Source organism: Dermacentor variabilis, chromosome 2, assembly GCF_050947875.1.
Source record: "Dermacentor variabilis isolate Ectoservices chromosome 2, ASM5094787v1, whole genome shotgun sequence".
NCBI lineage: Eukaryota > Metazoa > Arthropoda > Arachnida > Ixodida > Ixodidae > Dermacentor > Dermacentor variabilis.
In genome coordinates, this window is record NC_134569.1 from 75,003,855 (window position 1) to 75,030,163 (window position 26,309).

The window sequence follows — 26,309 nt, forward strand, 5'->3', positions numbered from 1 at the left end:
CTTTCCCGGCGCCAGCAAGTCTAGGCACGTCCGGTATGCCATGTATTGTTGGTTGATTCGCTGCCCCCTTCACGGTCTACTTGGAGCAAGAGAGCTGCTGGAAAAGGGTGTTTTGCGGTACTTTCTCACGGGCCCTGGAAGTTGTCATAGCTTTTGGACGGACGCGGCGGCTAGCTGCGGGGTCAGCTCTGAAATCAAGAGGCACCTGCTTGGGTCACGCGTATCAACCTCTGCCTACGACAACCCACTCTCCTCGGTGTGTTCCGTGAAACCAAAGTGCGGAAGTGAGTGTGTGAACCCTCCCCCTCAAAGGCCGGTCGACTACGATGACTTTGGGACGCTCCCATTGGATGAAGGTTGAACGGCAGTCTTTCCTCACCTAGGGATCTAGGAAGGACAGAGGGTTTTTAACAGCCGTTTCCGGCTCTTCGATGGGCTTTTTCTCTTTCTTTTTCTAGACAGATGAAATGTAACGTTTTCCACCCTTCACGTAGATATTGTAAATAAATCCCATATTCCTCGTTCTCGATTAGAACAAGTCCCTCCCTTTAACAACGTCCTTAGCGTGGATGAGTCGGACGACTGCATGGGCCAGCTACCATTTATTTCATGCCCGACCCCAATCCTTACAATGGGTATACGCGTCTTTGTAACTGGTAGTGCGTCGTGATGTGGAACCTGGTCATACGATCCTCCCACGCCCAGATGTTTGCAGTACCCCGCGGGTGCTCTTCCTCCGATGATGCTCGGTGAGTGAGACCTCGAGCAACGCGGTGAGGGGTGCTCAATTCAGTGTGTGCTGGGATCCATAGCAAATGCCTTCGGTTATGGAAGTCGGCCTCTCCCTGGTATATGGAATGTCGCTGGAGTATGTGATACGCCTCTTGCGAGATGCGCCCATTTGCAAAATTGCGAATTGCCGTTTGCGAATCACAGATCACGTATGTAGCCTTGATTTGTGTGAGGGCCAGAATTCGCCAGTGCTCTGTGGAGTGCAGCCGGCTTGACCACAGAGGCTCGTCAGGAACTCATATTCCGACTGCGACCTCAGCAGAAGTTGGCAATCATCGGCACACCCCAGTCACACGTAGCCGACGCATTGTACAAGGTGAGGGAGCTGAACCTTGGTCAGCGGGTCCATCTCACCACAACATATTTTGCGGCCCCAGACAACTCATGCAAGGGAGTTGTTCCTGGTCTTTTGCCCAGTACACCGTCTTCCAAGCTAGTGGATGAAGTTTTGGTTCCTGGAAATCAAATACTTCAAGCACGAATGATGGGTCAAGTTGCGTTGGTAACATTTGAAGGACTTAAATTGCCTCACTACGTGCGTTTCTATGGTGCAGAACTCCGCTGCTACCCCCATCGACAACGCCAACTAGTTTGCAAGATATGTCACAAGCTCGGCCATTGGGCTGATTATTGTCCTACGGCGCACGTGGTCATTTTCACGACGTGCGGGACTGAAAACCCCACCCCGTCGCATCCGTGCACCCCACACTGCAGATCCTGTGACGGGACCCACTCTACAGCGGATCCAAACTGCCCGCGGCATGCTAGGCAGACACTGAACAAAGCTTGGGTGCGGAAAGCTCTCGAGAAAGAGCAGCGTGAACGACAACCCTCCAGCGACCCGACCACAACCAGAGATACGGCGGAGACCCGAACGTCGCGCGCCCCAATGAAGGAGACCAGACAAGTCCGGTCAGAGACCCGTTCGTGATCCCGTCGCAAGCTCCGGACCCGCTCCAAGTCTTGGTCCCGATCCCGCGAGGCATCGGTGCGCCTCCCGGAGAAGCGCCTTCCTTCCCATTTTCCCAACAACCCTACAAGAAGGCCCTGCAGACCAACTACCCAGCCAAGGGCACCCTGGTCCCTTCAGGGGTGCAGTGGATCCCGGAGAAGAAAACAGCAATGGAGGCACCTCGGGAGGTAGGAAGGGCGGGGGGTCCCCCACAGTTCGCTCCGCCCCGTAAATCTCTCCCTACCTCTTCCCCTACCAATTCGTTATCAACTCCCGATCCTCTAATAGAAATAGCCCACCTACGTCGTGACATGGAGGCGCGCTGTGAGCGCCTGCAATAACAAATGGACGCACTGGTGGCAGACATGAGCACTAGTATGCAGGCGGCTCTGGACAGGATAGGTTGCCAAATGGAGAACCTTTGAATAAGGATTACGGAGCAAGTGAAATCATGTATAGGGTGCACTTTCGCATGCATGCAAGCTCCTGAGCTTAGCGGTTACAACGAAAGCGGGCTTTCCGATCAAGGCTCTCAACCGCAACCTTCAAATGTGGGCAACCGGCGCCCGTATCCCTATGCACGACCGCCTGCTTCCTCTCGCGATGATGATGGCGCTGCGTGACGCGGAGCAACTAGTGGTGTGGCAGTGGAATTGTAGGGGATTCCGCCGAAAACGAAGTTCCCTACAGCAGTATATCGCCACATCCACGAACCCTCCCGATGTCATCCTCTTACAGGAAGCCAATTGCACCCCTTCTTTAACTGGATACAGCACGCTCTCGGGTGTCTCTCCTCTTGTGGGAGCCTTAGTTTCGAAACATGTTACATGTCGCATGCATACGACTAGCATTGACATTCCTCACCAAATATTGGAAATAATTACGCAAGGTAAACGCGGCGAGAGTCTCTTTATACTCAATGTATACAGTTCCCCCCGTTCGCGTACGCACTGTTTTAAGCACCTACTAACAGAATTTGGTAGGTTTGTACGGGTTTGTGTGGTAGCCGGCGAGTTTAACGCTCCGCATACTGCATGGGATTACGTTAAATCGCAGGCTAAAGGGACCCTCTTGTGGAATGTCATCTGTAACAAGAGATACACACTGCTTACTGACCCAGAGAACCCCACTCGGATAGGCAACAGCGTATCTCGTGACACGTGCCTTGACCTCACCTTCCTACGCAATACTGGCCCAGTCGTTGCGCACGGGCCTTTAGAGGAGCACCTTGGCAGTGACCACTACATTGTGGTGACTACCTTGTCATTACGGGGTGCGCGCAGGCCCGAGCGAAATGTGCGTATAACGGATTGGGCGAAATTCAGGAAACGTCGCCGGGACCCACGTGAGCGCCAAGGGTACGAACGCTGGCTTGACTCTCTCGCACAAGATCTTGAGGCCACCAAGTGCACACTGCGCACCACAACCGAGACACCAGACATAGACCCGCATTTGCTTCATCTTTGGAACGCCCGCAGAGGGTTGACACGACGATGGAAACGACAACGCCTCAACCGCAAACTTAGGAAACGTATAGATCAACTTACACGGGAATCCTTGGAGTATGCAGAGACCCTTACGAGGAATAACTTACGAGGATTTTGCGATCGCCTCTCAGGCACATTGAGCACAACAAAAACGTGGTCGATTCTTGGCTCACTCACAGACCCCACCACAACAAAGGGAAAAACATTTCAGCAGCTGCACATCCTAATGCACGAGTACAGGAACGATGTCTCGACCCTCCTCAATGAGTTAGAGAAGCATTTCGTACCCACAGGCCCGCCGCCGCAGTACCCTGACTATTCTTATGTAGGCGACGCGAACGAATTGCTCGATGCAGACATCACATCTGACGAGGTTCGGGTGGTCCTACACGACCTACGCCGCAACACGGCACCGGGAGCCGACCACATCCGATTCGCCACTCTTCGTAACCTCAGTGACGCGGATATTAACCACCTCACCCATATCTTCAATGACTGCTGGCGCAAGGGCATGCTTCCCCAAGCATGGCGACACGCCGACATCACACTGATCCCCAAGCCAGGCAAGCCTGTTAAGGTTGAAAACTTGCGTCCCATCTCCCTAACATCATGCATTGGCAAGCTCATGTAGCATGTACTCTTCCGGCTTCTTCCTCGCCCTTCCTCGAAGAAAACTCATTCTTTTCTTACTCTCAATTCGGATATCAAGCTCATCTGTCTGCCAAAGATGTGCTTTTACAATTGCGGGAGGAAGTCATAGGACCTCCGTCACGCGCCCAAACGAGAGCACTCATCGCCTTAGACCTAAAAGGGGCATTGGATAATGTTGAACATGACCTCATCCTTCGAAACGTTGCACATTCGCACTGTGGAATTCGTATGTACAACTATATCCGCGCACTTCTTCGATATCGCACAGCCACCGTAGGAATGCGACCACATCGATCCGGTACGATTCGCCTTGTCCACGCCTACAAGGCGTGGGACGCCCCAGGGCTCAGTTCTTTCCCCTACTCTATTCAATATTGCTCTCGCAGGGCTCCCCAGGCTACTCGACCAGATCACTGATGTCGCCCACGCTATTTATGCGGACGACATTACTATCTGGTCGACACGGGGTTCCGACGGAGCCATCCAGAATCGAAGGCAGCAAGCAGTCGACACAGTTTCCGAGTACGCGAGAAAATGCGGCTTCAGATGTGCTCCGGAAAAGTCAGAGCTCATAATCATTCGCCCCCGCAGCCGTTCCTCTACTCCCCCTATCACTGTGCATGTGGATGGCATACCCATACCACAGGTTAATCGTGCTCGCATCGTCGGTCTACACGTCCAAACGGATGGCAGGTCTAACTATACTGTTGCCCTTCTATCCAGACAGATTGAGCAAATTCTGGCCATGATCCGGAGGGTCTCCAACAGGCGCTCGAGCCTTCGAGAAGAGGACCTGCTACGCTTGGTGGAGGCATGCGTGATCAGCCGGCTTACATACTATCTCGCATTTAGCGGTTGACCCAAGCGCAACAACTTCGCATAGACGCAATAATTAGAAAAGCGACGCAGCTGGCCCATGACCTCCCGAGCTGTACTTCCACACGCCTTCTCCTTAACTTAGGAACACATAACACACTATAGGCGAGCTGCTAGAGGCACATTGGATTAGCCAGCGCCAGCGCCTCCTACTCACTCCTACTGGCCGCCATCTTCTCACACGGCTAGGATACTCTGTCCCACCCCTTGAGTCCGAAAGCCGTCTAACGATCTTGTCGTCAGCGATACGCCAAGCACTAAGTATTCATCCATTGCCACGTAATATGCACCCCGAGCATGACAAAGCACGGCGCAAAGCCCGTATACGATACCTTGGCCGCACGCTGGCAAACATCCCGGAAACACATACTTTATACACGGACACATCGCGCACTCAAGAGGGCTATACCTCGGTAGTTTTGGATGGCACCGAATCCCTGAGAGACTCTGCTGTAATGCGCGGAACAAATGCCGCTTACGGAGAAATTCTCGGTGTTGCTCTTGTAATTCAACACGCCATCTGTGTTCCTGAGGAAGTGTATATCTTTACGGACTCGCAACAGGCATGCCGGGCGTTCCTATCAGGACATGGCATCCAGAGAGCGACCCACCAAATTCTCAAACAGATCCCGCAAAATGCACCAACCACACCTCGCCGCATCCACTTACTCTGGACCCCTGGTCATACCTCGCTGCCGAGTAACGAACGCGCACATGCGGTTGCCCGAGAAATTTCCCTCCGGGCGGCTCGGCATGGTGAGGCCACTGGTTCAGGGTAGGGGGATCCATTGCTCCGTTATAAAGACATCCTACGTCATTATACACGCATTTGTCGCACCCACGCCGCACCACCGCCGTCTTTCTCGCTAGAGGAAGCAGTGGCATTACGCCAGTTACAAACCGCAACTTTTCCAAATCTTGTCTCTCTCAATAAATTCTACCCACACTGTTGTGCAGATCGTTGCCCTGGCTTTGGCAGCTCACCCACAATTTTCCACGTCACGATTCAGTGCAGTGCAAACCTTTTTCCTCCCTTGCCAACTCTCCTTTACCCCCTACGCAACAAAGAGCTGTGGGACGATGCCCTCCGCGATGGACCTCCCGAGGTCCTCCGAGCTGTGATACAACGGGCTCGAAACATCGCAAGAATCATCTTAGGGACCCTGGACTGAGGGTTCCTCCCATACTGCTCTCGCCATTCAAATATTATTAATAAAGATGTTTTACTCTCTCTCTCTTCCTAGTTCTCTTCCTCCACTGTGAATCAATGTTTTTCCTGTACAGATACCTCAACACTCTCTCAGCCCGTTTACTTTCTTCCATATTCCTCAGTCGTTCTTCATACTCAATTTTACTGCGAGTTTCCCTCACTTCAAAACTAGTCCAGCCCATATCATCCTGCACAGCTTCATTTGTAGTCTTCCCGTGAGCGCCCAATGCATCATCTTAGGGACCCTGGAATGAGGGTTCCTCCCACACTGCTGTCGCCGTTCAAATATTAATAATAAAGATGTTTTACTCTCTCTCTGCCGCTTCGACATGTGCCGTGTTCACGGTGAGGCTCGTGAGGTGGTTGCGTCGGTGGCTAGTAACTGCCGCCACGAAACGCTTCCTGTTTCGACAACGGGCTGCGTCGATGAGGACCGCCTCCTTGTTGTTAGAGTAACTTTGGTTCGTGTGTTGTACCCTGGCTTTGTGTCTCCCGGTGTGGTATTGGAGGTGTATGTTGCCAGGCAATGGGGGTACGTATAGTTGTTCGCGGTATGGTTCTTGGAATTTCTACTTTGATGCCGTGCTGCGTATGGAATGTGATGCCGAGCTTTTCGAGCACCTGTCTGTCCGGGCGGGTCTCGGATAGGCGCTCGAGTTGGGACACTTGTTGCGCCTCCACGAGTTCCTCGAGCGTATTGTGTAAGCCTAGTTCGAAGAGCTTGGTGGTTCTGACTCAGGGCGCAAGCCTCAACGCACATTTGTACGCATTGCGTATGAGGGCGTTGAGTTTGTGTCTTTCCACAACCGTCCAGTTGTGAAACGCTGCCGTGTACTTTATTTGAGAAACGACGAAGGCTTGCATGAGTCGTATGACGCCGCCTTCGCGCATGCTCGCATGTTTGTTGATGATGCGTCGAATGAGCTGCATCGTGCTGGTGGCCTTTGCCGTTATCTTGCGAAGTGCTTCGCCATTGCCGCCCCTGTCTTCTATCATCATTCCTAGTACCTGGATCTTGTCTACCATCGGGATGGGTAGGCCGTTTGATGCCGTTAATTGGATCTCTTCCTATTACGGGGGGAGGGGGGTTGTAACCTTTAGGTGAGCACCCCTTTCTGACCCGTCTATAAAGCAGCACTTCAGATTTTTCGGCCGAGCAGGCGAGTCCCGTGCCCACGAGGTAGTTTTCCACGCATTTGATGGCCTGCTGCAAACGTTGCTCGATCGCTCCGTCGCTGCCCGTTGTCGTCCAGATCGGAATATCATCCGCGTATAGCGTGTGATGCAGTCCTTCGATTTGAAGCAATTTGTCGGGTAGCCCTAGCAGAACGACGCTGAAGAGCATCGACGAGATCACCGAGCCCTGCGGGGTGCGCGAGCTCCCGATGTTGATTTGATCTGACTCTAGCTGTCTTGGATTTTGGAGATCATATGATTGTTTCCGATTATTTCATCTATTTAGTTCTACACATTTGCGCTGGTTCTATTTGTGCTGGGCTAAACACACAAGGCCGTACTTTTGTTTCCTATTCTGATGTCCCTGTCTTCCGCGCACTGCCCATTTGTCACTACGAATCACCCACCCGTCCAAGCCTTCACACTTGGTGACTTCAGCCGCCATCGCGCCCCAAAGGAGATGCCTCATAAGGTCCTTCTATCTAGCCACTCAGCCGACAAGCGAGTAGGCGGAAAGGATTGATTGATTGATTGATTGATTGATTGATTGATTGATTGATTGATTGATTGATTGATTGATTGATTGATTGATTGATTGATTGATTGATTGATTGATTGATTGATTGATTGATTGATTGAAAACGTTGGCAACAAGCACAATATGCCGCCAGCTTCTACTATATATTGTTGAATGAATGGAGGGTGATGATTTGTAAAGTGAAACATTTCAGCTATATAGCAGCTCGCAGACAAATGTGGGGCAGTCAACTGGAATTGAAGAAATTATAAATTACTAAATTGCAAATAGACAGAACCTATGGCAATGGCGCATGTGGTGGACGAGACGTTAGGTAACTGACAGTCATGTGCAAAAACCGTTCGCATTATGGGCGTTAAGAGCACACCGCCATCCCAATACCACGCCAACATCCCGCACAACCAGGTGTATGTTATTTTATCTACGTTAATATTAGTCGAAGCTGATTATTTATACACAATGAGTAGATATAAGCAACCGGGCCAAGTCAAATGCTTCCTCAAGGAATTGTGTCACTCTCTTCGTCACTGGCACCTCACCTGTGCGTATCGGGTAAAGTCCAGTCATAAGCGCAGCCCTCGATGGCGTGCAGTAAGACTGGACGTAGTAGTTGTTCAGTACAATACCGTCCGCAGCCAGGGCGTCCAAGTTGGGCGTCGGGATCTGTGACGAGCCGTGGAAGCTGACGTCGTCCCATCCCTGCAGCGATGGCGTAACAAAGCGTGGCTTCTGCTTATTTCATAAAATAACATCGAGTTACTTAATCTCATAAAATAACTAAATGTTATTTATAAAAATAACATCAAGTTATTTCTCTCCCTCCCGACCACTACGAATGTCTCACCGTTTGCACAATAACTGCAGTTTCAAATGCATTTTGGACGCACCAACGCTTTCAATTCATCAGCCTTTCTACTAGCACTTGGATTATGGACTGGTCTTCCAGATGGACATCGTCAACGTTCTTGACCCAGTGAAGCTTCGATGTGAAGTGACCGCCATTTTTTCATGAGTATTTGCTTTCACTGTTATTTTCTACTGTAGCTTATCAATCCTACACATGATCCTCGCTAACTTTTGTATAACTTCATGGTGTTGCGACATGTACTCTTTTATTGCGTGTGCCCGCATCCGTTCCATTAGTTCGTTTTTTACTCGCTAACTATTATATAAAGTCACCTTGTTTTATGTATACCTTAACATCCTGCTTACATCTAGAAATGTCAAATTTCACGAAATTTTGAGGGGCGTGAAAAAGCTGATTACTTTTATTTTTCTTCAGAAAAATACGAAAAATTTAAAGAAGGACGATCGCGCAAGGAGCTATGAAAAACTGGACCCATTTATTTCTCTGACACTGAAAAGAATATAATTGTTACATTATTGCGTCACAAAAGTCCCAGCAGAGCTTCCGGGTTCAGAATCTAGGCACGATTTCACGTCAAGGCATTGATTTCACATCATAGCTTGAAGAACGACATTTTCATCAATCTGTGTCCGTTCATTTCCGCTTCACGCGTCAACGCTTCGCTGTGGAGCGCACGAAGCCTTCCGCACACAAATTTTTGCACGCGATCCCATTCGAGGCTTTTTCGTAGCTTGGTGCGCACATCTTAAAACTCGTACTAGTTTCTGTCACGTGCCGTAGAAGAAGGGGGAATATGCAGTACGCGACAGCCGAGGGCGCTCAAGGATTGGTTGAAGCAGAGTCCTTGCCACCATGTGAATGGATCCAGGTGCTTCACAGACTCCCAAACTCCTTTTCACCAAACATTTCGATACGTCGAAAGGAGTCGCATCGCAACAGAAGAATTCTGCGTGGAAGCTCTGTTTTCCTTTTTTTTTTTATCCTGGTTGAAAAAAAACTTTTTCCGAAAGTTTCAATGTCTTTTTTCCACCGCTTACATCTCTACTTATATCAACGGGGTCTCGTTACTTCTAACTTTACAATGCTTTCACTTGTAACACGTATTGTATACCCACCTCACATAGTACTCCGGCCGGATCCTGTGGGGCGTGTGAATAAATAACTTCGATCTGTGCAAGCGTGTGAAATGATCTAGTATCTTACCAACTTTCTTAACAGTGGATGCGTTGTCAAACTGCGTGCTATGCCCCCTTTATTCGTTGTCAGCTAAGCCGGTCGTAGTCATTAAGAATGCCCCTGCATGCGTCTGATTTTGCAGTCACAGATTTAGTTCAATCTATTCAAAGATGTGGAGGAAGAAAGGGCAGTCATAGCTCTGTACAGAAGTCTGTTCATAGAACTGTCAAATCGACAAACTTCTGTTACAGACTTGCATACTTGTTCTGCTCTAATGCTAGCATCATCCCTCATGAGTTTAGTTGGTGTGACGCAATCGGAATGTTGTGCTTCTCAGGCCATCTATATCTACTCCCATCTTCAGTTCCGATCTCTGCTTATGCTGGCCGTGACATAGACGTGTCAACGTGTCAGGGTAGAAGTGACGTTTACAGGTAGCTTTTTGTATCGTTTACGTCGTTCAGCTATGCCTTGTTGCACGTGGGGCCATTCATGGAAGAGAGAGAGACAGAAGAGAGGAAACGCAGGGAGGTTAGCCAGACGCACGTCCGGTTTGCTACCCTGTACGGGGAGAATGGGATATAGGCATGAGAAGAGAAAAAGAGAGGACAGAGAGGGAGCACAGTTTCGTGCACATTTGAAGGTTCGCACCGAGTCTACAAATGGTCGCCTAGACATGTCAGCTTATGGTACTGCAATAACGCGGTCGTGGCTTTCTTTGCAATCAGTGCGTACGACCATATGGTCCAAGGATGTTCATTTTCGAAAATGGTCGAGCGTCCAGCCGGTTCAATGCTGTCCAGAGAGCTTCACACTCGACGTCGTGCCGGGTACAGAGACGTAAGATGTATTCAATCATCTCTGTAGTTCAACCAGAGTAACACATTGGTGCATCTCCCATTCCGATGCGTAACGAGTAGGTCCTTGTAAATGCCACGCCGAGCCAGATATGGCACAGCACTGTCGCCTTAAAGCGGGAAACTTTTGATTGCAATTGTATCTTTAGGGCAGAGCTTGCTGCCCGGCGTGCTTCTCTAAAATACCTCCTGCAAGAGACACATTGGAAATAGGTCATCTTTAGAGACCCTAAAGCAGCACTTCAGAGTCTGAATTTTGCCCTATATCACCGAACTCGTTAGCAGCTGGCATATGAGATAAGAGAGGACCACCATCAAGCTACCGCCAGAGGACATGAAATTATATTTCAGTGGTTGCTTGGACATAACAGCACTGCTGTTAATGACCTCACCGACGAAGATGCCCAGTCCGTTCATGTAGAAGCCCACCACTTCCAATCCCCGTGTCCAGAACCGACGCTGCAAAAAAGCTTCATTTCATGGCTAAAGCTATGACGTAAAATTATTGGCCTTCGCCCAACCTCCCGAAGTGTCACCCTCATACAACACGCTCCATTAAGCTGGTCCTAAGTTTGAACAGAAAAGATGTACTTTGAAGGTGACGTTGATGACTCATAATAATTGTCCTTTCAGCGTAGTAAGGTTGCTTGTGCCATGGGATGAGGCATCATTAAAACGTTCAGATCTGAAAGGTTTATTAAGGTTCTTTAGTGAAAGTGGAGTTGCATCTATGTCTTCAATTTTTTCATATCCATTATGAGTTATTGTTTTGTCGCGTCACTCGGTGTGGGCTGCAGATGTATTTTTGTGATGTATTCTTTTCTATATTTAGGGTTGTTCTTTAAGCATGTTAACGAAATGCGCTTTATTGCCAGATTGTTTGTTTGTTCTTTCGTATCCCCTCATGCTATCATCGTTTGTTTATTGAGCAATCTTTTGTTTGTGAAGAAACCGGCAACACAATAGTTTTCAACATTTCCCATGTCAACACAATAAATCACTCACTGATGCAGTCATAGCTATCTTCTCTCCGTAGTGACAAACGTAGCCGGCTAAACCCAAACAATGAAAGGCTAATAGAGGGGATTATTAATAAGCACTCGAAATTCACGCACGGGGACATTAGGGAGGTGTACAATAATAGCAGCCCATCTCCTCGTAATACATGCGGAACTGCGCCATCAACTTTGCTAATTTAGACCGCAACGGATTAATGTAAAAAATATTCACAGTTTCACCCAAAGACTGAATAAGGGACAGAATAAGATTATTACCCACCGCAAGGTTCTCAGTGTTTCACTCGTGTACGTTCGCACTGGGACGCTAATATAGAAACGCACCTACAACGCGGTTTTGGGATTTCTACGCGCTGACGAAGTTTTCACGCTGGTATTTCAAATGCAGCGAGTGCATGAGCAATATGTTAAGTTTGAAGCGAGGTTGGAAATTCAATTTACAAACGTTTTCCATTTCCCACAAACTTGATACAAACCTGACACAAACACACACAAACCTGATACAAGAAAAAAGCGCTTACTTTTCCTTCTCGTGCCATAGGGGGCGCAGCAGACATTCGACACAACATTCCTTCCGAACGGAAGGCAAAATTTTTTGCTGTCTCAAATACTGCTTCGCGACAGTGAGAACAAGTGATCCTCTTACCACGTCATCCGCAAGGAAGAATACTATGTGTGGCCTCGTTCTCGCGCACCGCGCCGTCGGTAGAGCGCAAAGGAAAAGCGTCAGGTAATATAGGCTGGCTTCTGCGGCCCTATAACAAAAGTGAGAGACATTAACAACATTACTGAGTCTGTGATAAATATTCCACTGAATACAATTTGCAGCAGCGCAGACGCCTCCTAACAAGTAACTTTTCGACCAGGGGCTTCAAGTGAATCTTGGTGGCTCCATAATCCAAACGTACAAAAACTTAACGCCGTATGCACCTGTCCCGTTCTTCCTTTCTCTATTTCTTACAGACAGATAGTCTTGATTTCCTATGGTGTTCCTAAGTGTACGTAATGCAGGTATGTTGGCATAAAGAAGGACATCCAAGACTTAAATAGCTGGCCTCAAATTATTTTAAACTTTTTAGTCGAATGGGATCTTGCTAAAAAGCCCAGTCTGTCAAGCAATTGACGGAACGTACAGAGTTACAGGTGAGTTGGCCGAGTTCCGCTATACAGAGGATGCGACCATAGAAGCTAGTTCGGTCTTTCCATATCGCGGCTGGCGTCACTGAACGTTGGCACCGCATAACGAGAAAAAGAACCGCCTAGTCTATCTTTCCCTTCAATTTTTTTTTTTGCCTTTACGTAATGTGAGCGCGAGAGGAGAGGTTCACGGTAAGCTGACTAATAGATGAAATCAATGTTGTCCTAATAGAGAAAATAAGCGTTGAGTGGGGGCAACTGGGGCTATATTGGGGCAAGTGGTGGTAGGGTGGCGATGCTGGTAGCAGAGTTGTAGGAAGGAAAGTGAGGTTCGAAGAGAATGTCCTTAAAGTGAACGAAATTAGAGATCCACCCGCACGTTGGAGAAGACACATGTGTCCCCACTATATGCGTCACTCTCGGGGAAAAAAATCCCTTGAGAAAGAAAGCTTTCCGAGCATCGATCTCCGAAGAGCTGCAAAAGTTTATTTAAAAAGCCTTTTTTTTTTTAAGTCGGAATGTTTTTTTTGAATGAAGTAAATAGAATTATGAAGATCAAACGCACATGTCGGAATCTATCTGAAGGGGTTATTGGATGTTTTATGGTTAATGCGATGCGGACGACACTGTTTAAGGTCGGCGCTGCGATGTCACAAAATTAACACACGATGTATGATGTTTGTAAAGGGAAGAATGGCAGTGAGAGGTGTAGGCCCGGGAAGTACGATAGATATTTAGATAGATCTGAGGATTCTTTCAACCTAGTGTCACAGTAGCACATATCCCTTCTGGAGGATTAACCAAGAAAGGGCACATACCTAATGGGCCAAGAATGGGCAATACAAATATCAGACATTAGGGGAAATCAAAGAACTTAGTGAATATCATGCGTTATTCTAGTAAGGTATATGTGCGCTTTAGAGATTGGGTAGTATTTATGTCATGATTTATTGTTTTATTACGACCAACACTGGCGGGCTCACTGGCATTATGTTGCCGGTCAGTATTAATCGCTAAGTAAGCCAGTTCTGATGGAGGAACGAAGGAGGAACGAAACAATGTTTCGCATTAAAATACGCTTCTGTAAACGTTAGTTGTGCGAATCCGTTCATATCCTTGGTTAGAAACAACGCGTGAAAATCACAGGACAGAAGTTGGGCTATGTATTCCTGTTCTCTTGACATTGTCCTAGGCAATCTGCGTTCGAACGCTCATATCTTTGTTTCGGCTTAGCTTCGGGCACCGCATGGTAAAAATGATAAGTGTTGTCTCAATCACAGCTCGGCAGATCTTAGAGGTGCGCTTCTTTTACTTATATAGATATTAGTAGTACTGCAACAACCAGTAGTATGCACATTATTGTGGTCCAAAGAAGTAGGGAGGTCACTGAACATGTTATGAATGTTTTTTTTTAATTCCCTTAGTGGGACGTTCTTCATTGCAGGAAACGAGCAGCAAAAGGTCATTCATTTTACTTCACTGCATATCAACATTCTGACGTTAATTCCGAGGTGAGAAGAAAATGACAAGGAAGATCTGGAGGAATTTAAAACATCGCGTGAGAAGTCAGAAAGAGACCGAAATATATTTATTTACATCATGTACTGTACGGTGCCAAAATAGGAGGCAGTATTTGGACAACATATTTAGGTAAGAAGCAGACGGGGCGCATTAGCACATCAAACAAATCAGAGAAATCTATGTCTTTGAACTCTCTTTGGACCGCCCATAGACAAAGCAATGGGGCCAGCGTCATCAAAAACGCCATAGCCGTCGTGTAGAATAGCCAAAAAGACGAATAAAGAAATCGGCCCAGTTCAGCAGGTCGTTGTGACGGTGGCAACACAAGACGCGAGCTCAATTTTCACAAGTGTTGGAGTAGTAGGCAACCATTCATTGTCACCGCGACCGCCATTAACACCGCAGCAGGCCAGTACCGCTTTCTTTATCATCTGCGTCATCAGTGCTACCGCTCCGAAGAAAAGAAGCTTCATGTAGAAGAAAAACATCTTGATAATCTTCACCAGCGAGCTCCTTGGTTGTCTTGTCTTGCTCTCTCACTGGCTATTCACGGAAGTCCTTTCTTTTTCGTTTCCTATCTTTTTTAGTGCATGCTTAGACCACTGCCTCCTGGTAGGCTAATCTTGATTTCGGAAGATGAACTGTGTTTTTTATGATACCTCGCCACCGATTCCTTAGAGCTCACAGCCAGGCGATCACTTCGTTCATCTAGCTTCGAACCCATCGCTGTTTCCCCTACCGAAACACCCATCAGGCTTCGTGTTTGCCCAGTAATTATGCCTGTCATCATACGTCTGCCATCGACGGACGATAGATCCTGATCTTCTTCCAAATGAATACCTAGCGTTCGTAACCTCGCCACCGGAAATGTTTCCGGCACCTCGCATCACTTCTCCTCGCAACGACGCATGCATGATGCATCAGCCGTCCTTATCGCAGCCTCTAGTCCGATGGGTTGGTTGCCCCTGAAGAACACATTCAAGGCGATTTCTCATCACGGGCTAGGAAGTTCGGTGTTCCGTTCGAGTCGATGCGATGGAAAGGAACCCGAATTGTGCGGCTCGGTCCAACTAGCTGCTGAAACAGCCACAAAGAACAAGAAACCCGGGATGGTAGGCAAAGAAAGCCTGGCTTTAAATACTGCTTGACGTCATGAAATTATGTGTGTTCCTTCGCGCTCAGTATCTATTAGACAATTATTGCTAGACCACAATTAGTTTGCCAATCCCAGCTTAAAAGCCGACAACTGATGAACCTGTGCGAAAACAAAAGGCAAAGGGTACACGGCCGTATTGCCGTCCATGTATGTCGCATCACATTGTCTTCCCATAGGCATATTGCTGCACCTTTCGCTGTGCTCTGCGTCGAGCACTGGAATTCATTGATTCTGAAAGATCTAGAAAATGAGCTGTGTTCCGCGATTCAAAACCGGCATTACAGTACACGCAGTCAGTTCTCCGACATGGATGTCATGACCAATTGACATACTACGTCGTGAAACATTACCATGATGTCCAACAAAAAGGTCACGAGGTCGTTTTCAATGAGTACCTGGTCACTGTGAAATCAGTGGCAATGATTCCGCCGATAACGCTGCTCGCACAGCACATCAAGAAGAGCACAGCGTTCCAATTCCGCTTTCGAGGACAGACGCTGCAAGGCAGCTTCGACACCTGGCACGCAGTCTCACAGTGACCGAGTGGAACTCGCCAAACTTACGATTTACACGACTACATCGACTAAACCCCTCCCTGCAACTCCGACCTCCACTCGGACTTCCTCGATGTGAAGCTGCGCTTCTCTGTCGCCTTAGGTTAGGAGTTGCCTTCACAAAGGCATACTCTACATTAATTGGTATGACTGACAGTGCAGCATGCGAGGTCTGTGGCACCGAAGAAAACATCGACCACCTGATGTGCCACTGTCCACGAAATGCCCCAGAAAGACAAGAACTTGCCAAAGATTTCCAAAAACTGGAAAACCGGCCGCTTTCTGTGCAGGTGCTGCTGCAACACCACCCCCATCACCCGTCGGCCCATAAAGCGGTGAAGGCACTTTTGTGCTTCTTAAGGACGACGGGTTTGTGCGAACATCTATGACTATTAATGCAATTTCTGTAAGACCACGCGCGGCAGCGAACTCACCGCAATTTCCTTCTTCCCTTCCCTCCTCTCTCTCTCCCTGTGATCTTTGTTTTCCCCTTTCCCATTCTCCCGGTGTAGTGTAGCCAACCGGACGTTATTCTAGTTAACCTCCCTGCCTTCTACTTTTTTCTTTCCACCTCCTTTCGCTGTCGCCGGCGCTGCATTCTATGTCTCACTGAGCGCGACGGTACATAAGTGGGCATCAAGAACTGGAAAGGAAAATTGAGCTTTCAGATACACTTAGATTAGATGACCGTGGAGATGGCCAACATTCGGTGATGATGAGCAATTACGAGGCAACCACAATCATAAATAGCAATTTGGCCCCATGAAAATGGCACGCACGCTATGTGCTCCAAAACGTACAGCCTATGACTAATACTAAAATACGAGCTTAAGAGCTACATCGCAGTTGAACACTTCAGCAGCTGCGTGTTTTCGCCATATTTTCTATGTCAGCTTGAAGCTGCTTCCGGACATTATTTGCTTTGCCATGACCTCGCCTTGAGCGTGCGACGCTGATACCCTCTCTGCACCTGTGTTGTTCCCTTAGATGTTGAAAGCAGCGGATGTACGTCGTGAAGATGACGCTGTTCGGATGACCCTGATCCTATTCGGTGTTGTGGGTCCACATCACAACACATAGCGATCTTTCTACATATTTCCTTCAAACAATGTCACCAAAGGCACCGCAAACAAAAAAGCAATAGGTGCAGAGAGCAGTGAACTTCTTAGTGAATTCGCATGGCTTTCGCACCGACGACACAGGTGCCGAGTCTGTCGGCGCACAGAAGCTGCTGCATCGCTATGGGATGAATTGTTTTTGACCATCTTTCTAAAGTTAGAAAGGTTTTTTTTTTCAGTGTATAAGAGTACTTGGGATTTCCTTGATGCATTTCATTGCACGAAATGCCATGAAATACAGCAGGATGCACGGAGCATCTGACATGGCCCGTATTCAAGGCGTCTTTAAAGAACGCAAGCTTCACATATATGCGAAGCTTACGTTTTAGGCATGGCGATATTCCGGATGCCAGTGAAGCACTACGTTGCCTCACTTGTCTTCAATGTAAGAAATGTCTTCTCTTACAATGTAAGATATGAAAATCCCTTCGCTGGCCGCGAGATATCAAACGGAAACAGGGTCAACCGAGTATGGATAAAGACAGGGAGAGAGAAACGAAGAGGGAAAGGTAGGGAGGATGTTAACCAAGGACGGATTGAATCAGTGCTATATATACAAAGTGGAAAGAAATGAAACAAAGAACGAACAAAGACAGAAAGCACCAGGTAAAATTTGACCGTGTTATACATGTTTCATCAGGCACAAGGGGTGAACTTAGTAAATGTCCTCATAACAAATTACAACAAGAGCCCCTTAATACACTCAGTAGAAGCAGAAAATGAATTTAGAAGCTGTCAGATTTTGTGATGAGGCGATGAAATTTGCATAAGGCTCGTGATCTGAGCGTTCATAAAGTAGAAAGCAAGTCGTCAGATAACGCCAGTGAAAGTGAATGGAGGCAAAACAGGCAAGGAACGAAAACAGCCCAGATAAAAGCTGGTAAGTCATCGTCTAGAAGGCACATACTGGAGGGCTGGACGGCTCAACGAAAAGTAGGAAACATAAGAGGCAGCGCAGATAAGAGTGATCTGAAATAGTAAGCCTGAATGTATTCTGGAGCGAATAAATCTGTTGCAACCAGTGTCATCTCGATGTATATTCGTCATACAATTAAAGAACATTGCCCAGGAATCAATAAAGCTGCAAGGGTGACCGCACATTTTATCCGTGAGCCCACATCGTAATTAACGGTTTCCTTCAATTTACCGTCAGAAGTTTTCTCTATCGCCCATTTTGACGTCGTTGCTGGGGCACGCATGGCGGTCAACGAAAGCTTGACGATATCCAGCCAGTTACAACAATATATATTGAAGCTGCCAAAGCTCGCATTTGCATCGCTACATCAGTTCTCCTGCACAATCCATCGCCTGCAGTGACCTACGACAAGACATTACCTGTGTACACAGCAACAACACCGCTCATCTAGTGGTTACAACTAGTGGTTATTTCTAAGCGAGACGAAAAATAATAAGAAAGGCATGCCGCTTACGTCTTAAAGTCAGACAGCAAGGTTCTCCTTGAAGGCATCTGCGAAGACGTCGACGTGAGTATATTCAGGCAAAAATTTCGTTTCACCACCTTAGGTCGTTCTATGATGTCCTTCGGAAAACGACGAGACACTGGCACGGACGCCATCTAAGTTTTCAAGAGAGTGTATGGTTAGCGTGACTCTCTCTCTAAATGTGTCATTTTTATCGAGGCACCAGCTCACAACACCTCACGTACGTTAAGAACACATGCGAGCAGGTAGATATCGTGGCAGCGTGAAAATGAAAGAAAAGGGGCAGCTGCTGTTGATTAAGATTCCAGCGTCATCTAAATGCATTATAATTTCTTTTTTTTCTTTTTTTTTGGGGGGGGGGGTGTCACAGTGCACTCCTGCACTTTTGCAAAGAATACAAAGAAAGGGTCCCACACCTTCTCCTAAAGAGTTCAAAAATGCCTGCAATTCTGGTGCTGACACTTGATATACACGTCGCGTCCACCATGAAGAGCCGAAGAAGCAAAGCTGTTGCTAAAAGAACACGTCCGACGCCTGTCAATACGCTATGGGGCACTCTTTGTTCCAGCTAATGAGTTGCGAAATTATTTTCATAAATTTATGTTATTTCGTGATAAGGAGGCGCCAAAGGTACGATTAGGTCAAAGAAAACGCTAGGAAAAGGTAGGTAAAGGGAGGGCGCTAATCGCGGTGTTCTTCTGATACTTGAAATAAAGGCTATAACAAATAAGACCTCTGCCGCATTTTTGTCCTTTATCTTCTTTCTGAATTATGAGCGACCTACTAGTGACACATCCTGGTACCATTAACGTTCAAGCAACGTTAGGCCTGTTCCCTTAATCTGTCTCCATAAGCTCAACGACCATATCAACTCGGTGGATTCGTATCCTTATCCATAACGCGCTAAACATGATCATGAATTACGTGGTTTGTAGAAACGCTGGGCTGTATGTCCAAAAGATGACCAACTGTAGTGCGCCTTCACACTCTCCGCAGCTCCTTTAAACGATAAATCCGGAAACTTGACAGGCCCGCCTATGGTGAACTTGCTGGGACGACGACCGTCGGTAGCTTAACAACTCCGGTATAAATGCGGCATCTATAGAGAAATGGGGCACGCTCTTGCTTTTTTCGCTGTGTGTGTGTGTATATATACATGCGGGACCCGCAGCCTGGGGGCGTGCAGACGACATTGACGAATAACAGTAAAGATATTTAACGTGAACGCCGAATTGATATACGGCCAGTGCCTATTACATCCGGGTGATTCGTCGTTTGCGGACACTTCAAAAACGGATGCCACGTGCCGGCTCGTATCTTCCCCAGTTCACTTACGCGCGAGTTTTTGGCTTAGATTTCTTTTTAGCGAGCTGCACTGCTCCGGGTGCATGGAGCAGTACAGGATGTCCGTTGTTTAGTGTTATAGAGGAAACGACATGTGTGGAGCTTGTTTATTGGCGTTGGCTTGTCGGTGCAGTCACACGAAATGAAGACACCGCCCCTCTGCTTCAGTAGGCTACAGGGATCGACCTTGTAGGCTATTTATATACCGTTGTGGTGGCGATGGTTTGCAGACGAGCGGCAACATATATGCAGCATTTACCAGGCCGATTCTTTTTTTCTTTCTTTTTAATTACTTGACCCACACAAACTGTTACTTGAAGAACTGCTCTCTCACGCTACCTCTCGCTAACGTCCCTTTCTCGTTTTACTTTATCTCCTTTCTTTAACAATGTTGAAAACAGCGCAACGCGGTGGATTTAGCGCGTGGGATGTTTTACCGGCCAGAACAGCACGCGCACTCTGGTACAGTATATGTATTACAACACTGGGTCAGCGCAACGTCAACAGCGAGGCAACGTATATACCACGTTTCTGTTTTCCTTGTAACACGCGGGTGTGCAACGTCGTACACTGTGGCACAAATATTGCGGGAGAAAACGCTGGCCGCTAGCCGGAAGCCTTCGTGCGGTGGCGTAATTACACGGCAGTTCAGGTTCTATATGAGTTTGCCGTCTTAGCTTCGAACGTCTTTGTACACCCATGAGCAAAACCATACCTACACGTGATTGCGCGATGAAGCCGATTTGTTTCCTCTGCCTGTGAATGCAACTTGAAACTGAAGACTGCAGTCCAAACTTGGCCTTGGGAACTTTCCAGTGTACTCGTCAATTTCAGTTTATGCATGTTAACTACAAAAAAAATTAGTTTTTTTCAGCGACCCTGTGGTCCGTATACATTTGCTCACGAGTGTACATTCTCGTGTCAGCCTTTCTTAGATCTAACTTGTCAGTGAAAATCCTGTACACCGAGGCAATCCGTTTCATTTGGCGTATACGTGGTCTCATTGGAGTGCCTTGACGACATTGTTAAAAGAAAATTACTTACAATGTAAAACATAATCTGCCTACGGCGAGTGCTCTTGTGCAGATATAGCTCAGATTTCAACGGCGTACTCCCCTAAGCAAAAGTATACGGACCAAGGATCTTGCACTAAAGCTGATTTTCATCTCCGCCTACGAATGTAACTTCAAATTGAGGACTGCAACCTAAACTTCGCATTGCAAACATTCCCAGTTCACTTCTCCATTTTAGTTTGTGCATCTAGATAACAAATAAATTAAATTCTTTTTTTTTTTTACGACTGTGTACGTGGTATATGTACTATAGCTCATGGCAGTACATTTTCGCACACTCGCAGCCGCACCAGTGAGAAAAAAACGTGGACGAAACCTTTCTGGGACAGGAAATATCGCTCTCTTATAACGCCTAACCAACCAATGTGAACGTACCGATATATGAAATAATGCGACGTACTTAGCTTTCCACAGATGCGAACGCAAACGAGCTATGCCATTTAATGAAACCTAAAAGAATCGTAGGTATTTTTCACTACATGTGTGTGTATGTATTAGTCTGCGTGCTGGCTTCTTTTTTTTCCCCTCATTTCGTTTCTTTCGTTCTGCACTATCACAGCTGGAGCAGCATGACAAACATGTCGCTAACCTACCCTCTCCAGATGACATTGCTTCCTCTGTTTCTACACCCACATGTCTGTCTGTCTGTCTGTCTGTCTGTCTGTCTGTCTGTCTGTCTGTCTGTCTGTCTGTCTGTCTGTCTGTCTGTCTGTCTGTCTGTCCGTCTGTCTGTCTGTCTGTCTGTCTGTCTGTCTGTCTGTCTGTCTGTCTGTCTGTCTGTCTGTCTGTCTGTCTGTCTGTCTGTCTGTCTGTCTGAATAACAAACACATCCAATTCCTTTTTTTTCCCACCATGTACGCTCGCGTACGTATGTATTTCTTTAATATATGTAGAATTGCGTACTAAAGATTACAAAAAGCTAAAACGATAGAAAAGTATTCACTACCGAAACCACAGTTTTACCACAGACTGCGTGGCGACGCGCTACGCGCATTGGAGCTTCTGTTATTGAGTTCGTGCGGCTTGCGAACTAAATAAAAAAACAGCATGGCCACCGAAGTTCTTCAATTATATCGCAAAGAAAGGGGCAGGGCGGGCGGGGGGGGGGGGGGGGGGTTAAGGAGAAAGGACACTAACACTATTGCCGTAGACGTCAACTGCCGCCACAGGGACACTCCATACCCTATATATAGGTTACACACCACGCAAAGAGAAACTCCTAGCACACTCTGGACAAGAATGCTTTAACAATGAGAATGCACGCTCTGCAGCCACTTCGCATAAAATTATGCTACTGACACGTGTACTTGTTTGTCTTTATCGGGCGACACGTTTCACCGCCTAACAAATGTTATCGCACAGCACAGGACGCGCCTGCATCTATCGAAAGTTTATGGAATGTTATCGATGCTTCCATCCAGTGTCTATGACCGAACCTTGTGTAATCTGATCGCATCTGTGCGCGACGCGAATAATGTAGAACTTTTTGGAAGGCACGCGGGTCCCAGCGATTACTCTGGAACATTTGACGACTAATGTATAAAAGCCGACGCGCTTGACCCGGTGATCAGATTTTCGACGATCGCCGACTGTATTCGCCGCTATCGTTGCGCTATAAGTGTAGCCTGTTTTTGTGGGCACAGGTTCGCCCAATAAAAGTTAGTTTTGTCTTTCACAGTATTGCTACTGTGTTCTTCAACATCACCACCACGTGACACTATCACCATTATGCTATTTTTAAACTGATGATATTTAAAAAAAAACTAAAATTTTGTTTATGAATTGATGCATTTGTATAATGCATGTCGATGACCTAGCTGGTGCATGACTTAAAAAAACGAACAGCGCTAAATAAGGGGCCATAGAAGAACGAGACAACGCACTATCGTATGTCTTCTCGTTTGCAGGCCAGACTTGTTGCAGCGAAGATAACAGGGGAGATCACCATTGTTTTCCAGCTAGAGCTTCTAGTTACGCACAGGAGAGGGCGGGCACTATTTCGCAAGTTTCCTATCACTCAATCGCTCTTTCGGCGTTGTGGGCATGCTATATTATGGTAGATTGCTTTAAAAAAGGAAAGAAGCTTTGCAATACAACTTGGATAGTATCATATTATGGAAGTTTCACTCACTTTTGGTGAGCTTGTGTCTGACTTGTTTGAAGAGATGTTCTGGAAGTAACTTGCGATCATGCTATCGCACTCATCGGGCGACGCATATTGGTATTTCATCACGCTCGAGAACTGATGAGGCACACAATTGAAAGCAGGGCTGCTTCCTGTTTAGAAGCCTTTGTGAAAATTACGGCATCCGTTGTTCGCAGTAAAATAAGGTTCGGTAGCTCCGAGACATTTGAAGACTTCGTGTTTCCTGAAACCCGTCTATTCTGAGAATTTCCGAGACATTTAGTTATAATGGGCTCTCCACAGTAAGCAGAACGTGTTACAACGTGGTAGGTGAGCCTCAGCTAGGCGACTGGCCACGGCCATTCGGTGTCGAGCGATCGGGCAGTGACGAGACGCGCTCCCTGTGTCCATAATTATCCACCAATTTCATTCTTGAGGCTTTTTATGCCCGTCCCCCCCTCCTTCTCGTATCTATCACTTCACTACCCTTCTTAACATTCTTTTCCGTTAGCCACTGTCGCACTTTTCAGCAGTCACCGGTTTGTCGAACGGTGCTGCGGCCGCTAACATTCCTATATTTCTGTTTCTGTGTGGACTTCGAGGCCATTCTCTCCTACCTGCTCTCGCACCTGTTTGTTGTGGTGGCTTCTTAGCTGCCCTGCACCACTGAAGCAGTCACGTCGGTGGTGGTTCAGAGTGTGTGTATATTGTCAATTAGGCGTCGGCGAGCCGGCTGGCACGTAGGCAGACAGAAAGGAACATGATCGAGACGCGTCCAACGATGCCGCGCGCTTCACTGGGCCTAGGAAGAAAATTGATAACACGTGCGAACGGTAAAGGAGTAATAAATGCACGTGGCAATGTATGAAAGGAGCGTGGCAGAGAGGAAAGAAGACGCGAGAAACTCGTTTGGACCTTTGCACTGCCTCGAATGTGCACAATGCACTTTGAGCTCCCTGGGTGTCGATCGCCGCATTAGCATCTTGACAGCTGTAATTATCCGTGACCCGACGCGAAACCACTGCAGAAATTGGAGCGTGTACCTTTCCACTACACTCAAGCCCAGAGAACAGCTAGATAGAATGGTAGGGAGGAGGGGCAGAGGAGGCAGACAACCGAGGCAGTCGCGAAACAAGTGAATAACAGCCTTGGGCCTTCCCGCTCTTCGCTCGCAGTTCCCATACAAGGGAGAGGGGGAGGGGACAGGGAAAAGGTGACATGAGAAGGCAAGGAATCGCTACTACTATAGGCACGATAGTGGTTGCGGGGAAACTGGATAAACTTAAGTTCTAGCTACAGTGATATGACAACCACCTCCTCCCACTTCGGACCGCCACTAGCCCTCGCATTGCTTTCAGATTCAAGCTTTCCCTTTCATCCATGTCGCTCTTTCGGAGCCCACCTCCTGGCACTTTCTGTTCCATGGGATAGGGGAGGGGGGCGGTTTCGTCAGAAAATTTTGGGGGAGGGGGTTCAACTTCCGAAATTTCCCCCTCACTGGCTACGCCAATGCTACCGCGCTTTGCGCCAGGTCACTGAATTCGCCTATGAGATTGCCCTATATACTCAAACCTACGGCGCTGTCTGCTCGCCCGCAGAGTCACATCGTTCATGTCATTCGACTCAACCCATGTGATCTAGCCCCTTGTACTGCTCCCTGACTAACAATGCGTCAGTGATATTGCTCCGGGGGCTTAGTGCCGCGACACTGAAGGAGCCCAAATCATCATGTCAGGCAATACCGACGAAATTCAGACGAGTTCACTGTTCTTCAGCACCATCTTGGCTACTAGCATGCCTGCACCTGTGATTGCTGTTGTTGTTTAATATTTGTAATTACACAATTTTGTGCCACAATATGCAAGTCAGCAAAGTTGGTATAGCCTGCGTTTTATACGGTTTTCCACACTAAACGCAGGGCTCTTGCGACAGCAACCCAAAAAAGATTTAAGGGCGGAAGGCAAGCCTCTGCCGAATTGATCACTGTGTAGTCCTGCCGTATGTAGGGTTCTTGTAAACAGACTGTTTGTCGCATTTCCGGCGCAGCTGGATAAAGACTGAATGGGATCGTTTCCTGTGAAGTTCACCTGCATAGTAACGATAGGTCGGTCGAGGGTGCTCCCCTGAAACTCACTGAGCCTGCTCACGAGGCTGCGCGTGACCTCACCTACCGCGCTTCTCTGTAAGGATTGCCGACTCCCCTCCTCTCTACGGCCACAGGGACGCTCCCGCTACACACAACGAGGTTATTAAATTTTTCTACATGTCTAGAAGGGTCTTTCCGCCCCCTCACCCCAAGTTGAATAGGAGCAAGCCGTTTCGCTTAGACTTCTACAAGCCAGCACATATCTGTGTCTGTCCGTTCTCCACGAGGCTTACCCCGACGTATATCGCGACGACTTCTGCCCGTCCTGCGGGCAGACCTCCATTCTAGCGCACAATGCTCTGGTAGTGCGAGTCGACATACCCCAAGTTCATCAAGAGCAGTGGGACTCGCTTCTGCGTAGCCCCGCTCTGGACAAGCAAATCCTGGCTGCCCGACGTGCCTGCTACCGGGCCGGTGGGCTAGACCTGCCGGTCCCGACGTGGCACTAGCCGGGTGCGCGACGAGTTTGCGTCCTCGCCGGACCTGCAAATAAAGTCTATTCACTCAATCACTCACTCACTCACTCACTCACTCACTCACTCACTCACTCACTCACTCACTCACTCACTCACTCACTCACTCACTCACTCACTCACTCATAAACAGGTAACTGACATTTGATTTTTACAACGCAGCCGTGACCATAATCGCCCTGAGTAGAGTTCTAAATAATCATCTTCACAAGGCTGCCTTGAATGGCTAAGTTTCGTCAGGTCTCATTTAAATATGAGTCCATTACTCACCAGGTGCGACGTCCTACTGCTGAGCAAGATGTGGCGCGTTCAATTTCAGCCCGCGGCTACAACATTCTAGCCGACACGAAATTCGATAAAAACCCTTATACTGTGACCTCTGTACGCGTCACTCTTCTCACAGCCGAAAAAAATCTGAGCAAAACAGAAACTCCCGGTTGCAGTTTTGAATACCGACTTGGCTTTTATGAACGTAAAAGAAGAGTGCGTTCTCTAATGTCGTATCCAGATACGCACTGCAGCGCCTCTAAATGCACGCATGTGGGCACCCGGGGCATTTACGCACAGTTCTTTAAGTAAGAGCTGCTTCTGTTTACCTAAGCACGCAGAGGTTGAACTTCA

The 26,309-nt window shown here is 47.7% G+C and overlaps 1 protein-coding gene across 11 annotated transcripts in view; it reads right to left on the bottom strand.

Annotated features, from left to right (window-relative positions):
* LOC142572097 (arylsulfatase B-like) overlaps nucleotides 1-26,105 on the bottom strand; it is a 52,521-nt gene extending 26,416 nt beyond the window's left edge. The window contains exons 1-6 of one of the 11 annotated variants that reach the window (XM_075680959.1): nucleotides 25,959-26,105; nucleotides 25,537-25,698; nucleotides 23,699-23,871; nucleotides 18,516-18,553; nucleotides 12,246-12,354; nucleotides 8,222-8,381 (exon numbers count right to left, since the gene is read on the bottom strand). In XM_075680959.1, coding sequence (XP_075537074.1) covers nucleotides 8,222-8,381; nucleotides 12,246-12,354; nucleotides 18,516-18,553 — 307 coding nt within the window. In that variant the 5' untranslated portion in view covers nucleotides 23,699-23,871; nucleotides 25,537-25,698; nucleotides 25,959-26,105. Of the gene's footprint in view, nucleotides 1-8,221; nucleotides 8,382-12,245; nucleotides 12,355-18,515; nucleotides 18,662-23,075; nucleotides 23,233-23,686; nucleotides 23,872-25,448; nucleotides 25,699-25,830; nucleotides 25,927-25,958 lie in introns of those variants that run through there. The other 10 variants (XM_075680952.1, XM_075680955.1, XM_075680953.1 and 7 more) reach the window with 10 other exon arrangements.
* Nucleotides 26,106-26,309: the final 204 nt, after the last annotated feature.